This window comes from Adiantum capillus-veneris, chromosome 16, assembly GCF_014529385.1.
Source record: "Adiantum capillus-veneris isolate H3 chromosome 16, ASM1452938v2, whole genome shotgun sequence".
NCBI classification, from domain to species: Eukaryota; Viridiplantae; Streptophyta; class Polypodiopsida; order Polypodiales; family Pteridaceae; genus Adiantum; species Adiantum capillus-veneris.
The window spans coordinates 39277291-39284257 of NC_140946.1; the positions used below are offsets into that span (position 1 = coordinate 39277291).

General features: G+C 41.9%; 1 protein-coding gene across 1 annotated transcript; it reads left to right on the forward strand.

Annotated features, from left to right (window-relative positions):
- The first annotated feature begins 223 nt into the window (after nt 1-223).
- LOC147438884 (ruBisCO large subunit-binding protein subunit alpha-like) lies at nt 224-4573 on the forward strand. Its single transcript, XM_086484849.1, has 9 exons — nt 224-408; nt 665-869; nt 1811-1932; nt 2007-2214; nt 2296-2441; nt 2522-2828; nt 2910-3160; nt 3707-3907; nt 4042-4573. The coding sequence occupies exons 1-9, from the start codon at nt 337-339 to the stop codon at nt 4330-4332; spliced, it is 1803 nt and encodes a 600-aa protein (XP_086340975.1). The 5' UTR covers nt 224-336; the 3' UTR covers nt 4333-4573.
- The last annotated feature ends 2394 nt before the right edge of the window (nt 4574-6967 follow it).

Consider the following 6967-nt stretch of genomic DNA (forward strand, 5'->3'; position numbering starts at 1 on the left):
CACCTTGTGCTAAGGCTGGGTTCAAACTGAACCGGCGAAAGAACAAGCCTTCCTAAATTTGCCGCCGCCTAGTGTGAACAGTGTGGCGGAAAAGTGAAAAAGTGAAGGGGCCTGAAAGAGGCCATCAACTCTTGCTTCCATTTTTCTTCCGCCGCCTAGTGTGAACCCACCCTAAGGCTATCTCTCTCTCTCTCTCTCAAAATATCACACCACCGTTAAGTGTAGGCACCATTTGGATAGACCGATAGACCAAGTGAGGGTTTCAAGGGGACGACCAGACGTTTGCCCTCGCCCCCATTACTGTTCTCTCCTCAAATCCGGCATTCTTTGGCAGCCATGGCAGCTCGGGCCATCCTCAACAATGGACTTTTGGGTTGTGTCTCTTCGCCAAGTTCTGCCAATTGCTCGGTAGGAGTGTTTTTGCATTTATATCTAAGTTTCTGTGCGCGCGCTACGGGGCATGTGTGTGTGTGTGAGAGAGAGAGTAAGTGAGATACACTGGTCATTCCTTCTTTCTGCTTATACTCCTATGTGTTTTGCACATACACTTCTTTAGGAATGACCTCGTGACATCCTGCTATCGTGGTGCAGATTCTTGCGTTATTTGTCGTTTCTCTTTCTATAGCATGCTATATTTTACACAGAAATCTGTTCGTTTTCCCAGCATAGAAAATCATTAGGATGCTGGCAAGGGAGAAATCAGCTGAATGGAGAGGTGCAATCACATAGCAGAAGCTCCCGTAGATTTACTCGTCTTGTAGTGAGGGCTGAAGCCAAAGAAATAGCATTTGATCAGAAATCCAGAGCTGCCTTGCAAGCTGGAATTGACAAACTTGCAGATGCTGTGGGTGTCACTCTTGGACCTCGAGGTAAGGTTTTGATTTTTCAATGTAAGAACATAACGTTTTTTTTTACCGCTGTAGTACTTTGAATGATATCTGGCATATGATATGTGAATGTTGACCACGGCTTATCTGTGTGGTGATCTGAGAAATTGTCCATGTTTACTCTTGGTCAAAAGCAAGCAGAGTTTAATAGTTTTTCAAGTGGTGGTTACCAGGTTTTCATCCAATAAAAAAAGGTTTGTCACATGTAGCAGGATTTCTTTGGTTCAGTATGGTATGCGATTTTCTTGGGTACTCAAATGATACCTTTTCCATTCTTCCACATTGGCATGCATTTTCTGCAAGGAAGAACTTACTTCTGAGTGACTCTTGTGCTCTATTGAGCTGCCCACATGACACTCATGAAAAAACATGAGAATTAATGGAAGGGAGGGGGCCTTATTGATGTGCTATGGAATCAAGGGTATGGCCTTGCTGATACAGTTTCGCAGTCGTGGTGGGCTTTCACAATTGAAGCCTCTTTCTTTGAAGTCTTCTTTTCTTTAAGTTTGGAGGCTTTTGCTTTGCCAGTGCAAGCTTTCACACCCTTTTGAATTTTCAATATGCGTAGTGAGCCTGCGAACGCAATACTATCTCTTTTTGTCATAAGTGAGCGATACATAACCCTGTACAAGTGAGGCAGCGTGTTTGCTTGCAGCTACTTAGCCAGTCTCAAGTCTTTGAGGACTTGCTGCCGTGCAGCGCAGCTTTCTCTTGGTGATTCGTTGTGTGTGATTAGTAACCCCATATAGGCCAGGCACCTTGACTGGTCTCTAACTCTTGTGCTTGTGCTTAGTTCAAAACTTGGCCGTGGATTTCCTTTTCTCATAACTTAACACATTTTGAAGCTTTCACATGAAATGCAAACTTTTTGAAAGTGTGCTTATCTTACTCGAGCTCTGAGTATATTTTATTTATCATCTCAGGAAGAAACGTAGTACTTGATGAGTTTGGATCACCGAAGGTTATCAATGATGGGGTTACTATTGCATGTGCCATTGAGCTACCAGATCCAATGGAGAATGCAGGAGCTGCCTTGATCAGAGAGGTATGTGATGGATTTCCTAGGGAGGATTTGTTGTGGGTTGCTACAGTATTGCATTTACATTGTGAACTATACAGGTTGCCAGTAAAACAAATGACTCAGCAGGAGATGGAACCACAACTGCTTCGGTGCTTGCCCGAGAGTTGATCAAGCTGGGTCTTCTCAATGTCACTTCAGGTGCAAATCCTGTTGCTGTTAAGAAAGGAATAGACAAAACAGTGACGGCCATTGTTCAAGAGCTGGAAAAGAAATCTCGACCTGTCAAGGGCCGTGATGATATCAAAGGTCCATAATTTCCATCCACAGCCCTTGGAGGTTTTTGTTTGCAGTGTGAGTTGGGGTACTGATTGGTTCTTGGTTTTGCAGCTGTGGCGACTATTTCTTCTGGTAATGATGATGCCATAGGTACCATGATTGCTGATGCCATTGACAAGGTTGGTCCAGATGGTGTGTTGTCAATCGAATCATCATCGTCCTTTGAGACGACAATCACAGTCGAAGAAGGAATGGAGGTGAGCAGCAATCTATTGTCTTCTTCTCTTTGCTTTGACTATGGTGATAAAAAGAGAGTGACAATATTGTACTTTGGCAGATCGACAGGGGGTATATCTCTCCTCAATTCGTGACTAACCAGGAAAAGCTCATTGTGGAATTTGATAATGCAAGAATCCTTGTCACTGATCAGAAATTAGCCACCATCAAAGACATTCTATCAGTTCTAGAGAAAGTTTCACAACTGAATGCTCCTTTGGTGATTGTTGCTGAGGATGTATCAGGAGAAGCTTTAGCAACTCTGGTGGTGAATAAGATGAGAGGAATCGTGAAAGTGGCTGCTCTGAAAGCACCAGGATTTGGTGAGAGACGGAAGGCCTTACTGCAGGACATTGCCATCGTCACTGGTAATACTCAAATCAAATTTTTAAAAAGTGAATTTTTGTTTCTTGAGAGGTTTCACCAAATTTTATTCTTGCTTGAAACAGGTGCTGAGTATATAGCCAGTGATCTTGGCTTGAAGCCTGAAAGTGTTACTGTTGAGCAGTTGGGGATTGCCCGGAAGGTGACAATGACCAACAACTCAACGACCATTATTGCTGATGCAGCCACCAAGGATGAAATCCAAGCTCGCATTGCTCAAATCAAGAAAGAACTTGCAGAAACCGACTCTGTATATGACCAAGAAAAGTTGTCGGAGAGAGTGGCAAAGCTCTCTGGTGGGGTTGCTGTCATTAAGGTAACTAGGGTGTGCTTTTCAACGTGTTTCATATCTCTGACCTATATATGACGGCATAGTTATTTTCACACTCGTATGTATATTTACCATATTTTCATATTCATATGATATTTACTGCATGATATGCGAATGATATGATCAAACATACTTACCCTGTGCCACTTTTATGGTTAATTGAAAAGGTGTCTAATTTAAACCAGCATTAATAGCCAATGGCATTTGCAAGGTTTTAAAGCAGCACTATCAACATTAACGTGGGAATATATCTGTAATAGGTAGCTTGTTCTTTTACGCCACTTATGGTGTCCGATGTGTCTCAATCATACTTTTTTCCACAGGTTTACACCTGTACGTGTTTGCCTGATAGTTGCCATACGAAAAAACTGTGTGTGACGGTTCTTTTTCTGCTGAGAGTTGACTGCTTCCTTATGACAATTTGCTGTCATCTTAAGTAACTTTGAAGAGGTGTAATGCAGCTAAATCCTCCCTCTTGAACATCGTATGGTTGGTTACAATGTTTCTGATGAATGGTGTTCTTTGTTTTAGGTGGGAGCAGCCACAGAGGCTGAGCTGGAAGATAAGAAACTCAGAATTGAAGATGCAAAGAATGCTACTTTTGCTGCAATTGAAGAGGGCATTGTTCCGGGTGGAGGGGCAGCCTTTGTTCACCTTTCTGCCTTGGTCCCTGGTATCAAGGACACAATTGTAGATCCTGAAGAGAAGCTCGGTGCTGATATTGTACAAAAGGTTCTCTCTAATATGTTCTCTTACACTTACTTAAGCTTCTCGTTGAAGTTGCATAATTATGATTATGTAGTTATCTTTGGAGTGTGACCTTTTTGCAGACACTCTGGCTAAGTTTGTCTTGTCGTTTTACGCAGGCTCTATCAGCTCCCGCTGCTTTGATTGCAGATAACGCAGGGACTGAAGGTGCTGTTGTTATTGAGAAGCTTCTTGAGAGTGATTGGGAAATCGGTTACAATGCTATGACTGACAAGTATGAGAACTTATTGGAGGCTGGTGTCATTGATCCTGCAAAGGTGACCAGATGTGCATTGCAGAATGCCGCCTCCGTCGCGGGCATGGTTCTGACAACCCAAGCAATTGTTGTGGAGAAGCTCAAGAAGAAGGCCAAGGGTGGTGTACCATCTGTCGCTGGGATGTCAATCTAGGTTGTTTTGCTAGGCTATGGGAGTTGAATGACTAGCTTTTTCACATTCGACATGATTTTGTAGTCATGTAGGCGGTCAAAAATTCTTCTTTACAATGAGGCCAATTATTTGAAGAGGAGTTCAGGTAGATAAGGAGCCCACAAAAATCGTATCCTTGTGATCTAAGATTTCTTTAATTATATGAGAACTTCGTAGGTGCCAGATGTTGCAGCATGAAATGGGAATTGTTTCTCTTTTTCAATTGAGGTGCCGTGATGAGAAGCCTTCGTCTGCTTTTTACTTTTAAAGTATTTGGGCAATGAGGGTTGGGTGATGGTACTTTTATCTGTGGAGTGGAGCAACATGTTTTACGTCTTAGCAACATGTAACAAAAAAGCTTGGACTCTTTTGTATTATGTAATATGCTTGTGGAGGCAATCAAGGTTCATTTGTAATTGAGGAAGTCGGTAACAGAGCAGCTTCTTGAACATCTTGTCAGGGTATAGCTAAGTAGCTCTTCCTTTATTTTACCTATATGATAATGATAACTCGGTAAGGATAGCATTGGCAAAGGAAAAACGATTTTATCTTATGATGAGTAATATGGTTATGCATCTGTATCCCCCGGATCAATCATCTTCTTTAGGTTTTTATCTATTTTTTTATTCCAGGGGAAAACTGGAACTTGAAAGATGCCACTTGAGTGTTGAACCTGGGTCTTTTCAATCCCACAATCCACCCTAACCACTGGTGTATGATCCCGTTGGCTACATAAATGTTTATGAGAATGTTTGTTACTCCAGGGAATCTGATCAGGGCAGGGCATTATTCTGCTGTAGTTTTACTAGTTTGGAATGGTAAAGCATTTGCCATCCTTGGTCCTCGTTACATTTGATTGCTTTCAACTGTGTGAGGAAATTGGCACCTAACCCTGAAAGTACTCATCGGAGCTTGTTACACTTCAATTGCTTTCAAATCTTAGAGGAAGTTGGCACATAACACAAGCTTTCTCCTTTTGTGAAGTGGGAAGTTTGTTTTGGCTATGGGCACTCGTGTAACCAATTTGTAGAAAAGGGATTCCAATGAGAGGATCACATGTTTATTAGGGTTTTCCACTAGTGAGGTATGGCCAAGTGAGGACCTCCAAGATTTCCTGCACTGCCTATTTTATCATCCTCAAATGGAAGTATGTATGTAATATTGCAATGTAAACCTTAAAAGCCTCTCATTGTAACCTGCTATAAGCTTCCTTACTCTAGTCCCGAAGTCCCTTCTTAGGCGTGAATTGAACTTAATCGTGAGTTGATGCAGGGTTGTGGTTGGAGGTCCACATCTTTGGTAACAAAACTTCAAAAGAATAGCCATTGGAATCATCCCTCCTCTTCGACGGCTAGCTACCTTAATCAGAATGAGGAAGGTAGTGACTAAAATAGGCCAACACAATTATATACCTATCAGAATCACCTCTTCAGCGACCTTACTCACTAAGAGGAAGGTATATCCAGCTCATGTGCTCATTGTACGCCAACAAAACCATATGCGTGCACCTTGGAATTTGATATACACAAAGCTTTGGGCATAGTCTTAGTATGGCTTTTTCAAAAAAGCCAAAATTTTGAGATGTTAAAGTGCATGGGTGTGAATGGCGGGAACACTCTCCATATAGAGATTCAAAATGGGCGGTTGGGATGTTTGGATTGGTAGCTACCAAGGGTACTTACTGCAGTAATGGCATAGTGTATAGTCAATTAGAAGCCCGGACTGAGGGCTATAAATAGGACCCACTATTCAATTTTTTTAAGACTATCACTCTCTCCGTCTTGTATCTTGGAGTTTTTTACGCTCTTGTAACTTTAATTAAACCTAGAGCAGATTTGACTCTCTTTGTTGTACTTCTATACACTGATCTGAATACATTGCTTTTTCACTCTCCATTTCCAGTGTTTAGTCTTATTTATAGTTCAGTTTGTATTTCATTTCTAGTTTTACTTTCCATTCCAATCTTGTTTGATCTGAAGTCTTGACTAAGTCTGAACTAACTCTAATTGACCAACTTGGAATAGCTGTCAAAAGTGTTCAGCTCATTCCATTTTGGCGATCATGGTGGTTGGAGTTAAGTTGCTCTTGACAAACGAACTATCTCCCAATTGGTATTAAACTTCTCAGAAATCAATCATGCTGCCCATACGAGTTTCACATGGCATAAGGCGAGCTACCAGATTTATAGATGATCCAGATCGCATAAGCCCCATCCACGATGAGCCAGAGCGAGGCTCTAAGATTGAGAGAGAACTTGGGAATGAGACAGGCGTTCCTCCAAGACGAGGAACAACTAGTGAATAGAGGGATTCTCAACATTCAACTCATTCAAGGCACAGGCAGGCAGAGCGGCCAGAAAGATGGACCCAGTCTCATGAATCTCAACGCAGTCAGAAACCTACTAGAGAAAGTGAGAGCAACAAAAGAAGTCATCGATCAGGGCACAAACCAACAAAGAAGATGGCAGAGTACACAGTAACTGAGACTAAAAAAGACAATGACTGGGAAGCTGATACAGATCATTGCAGTAAAAGGAGATCCAAAGACAAGAAACTAGTTCACAAAACGAGAGCCAATCACATTGAACATTCTATCAACCTGAAAATTTCATTTCCAA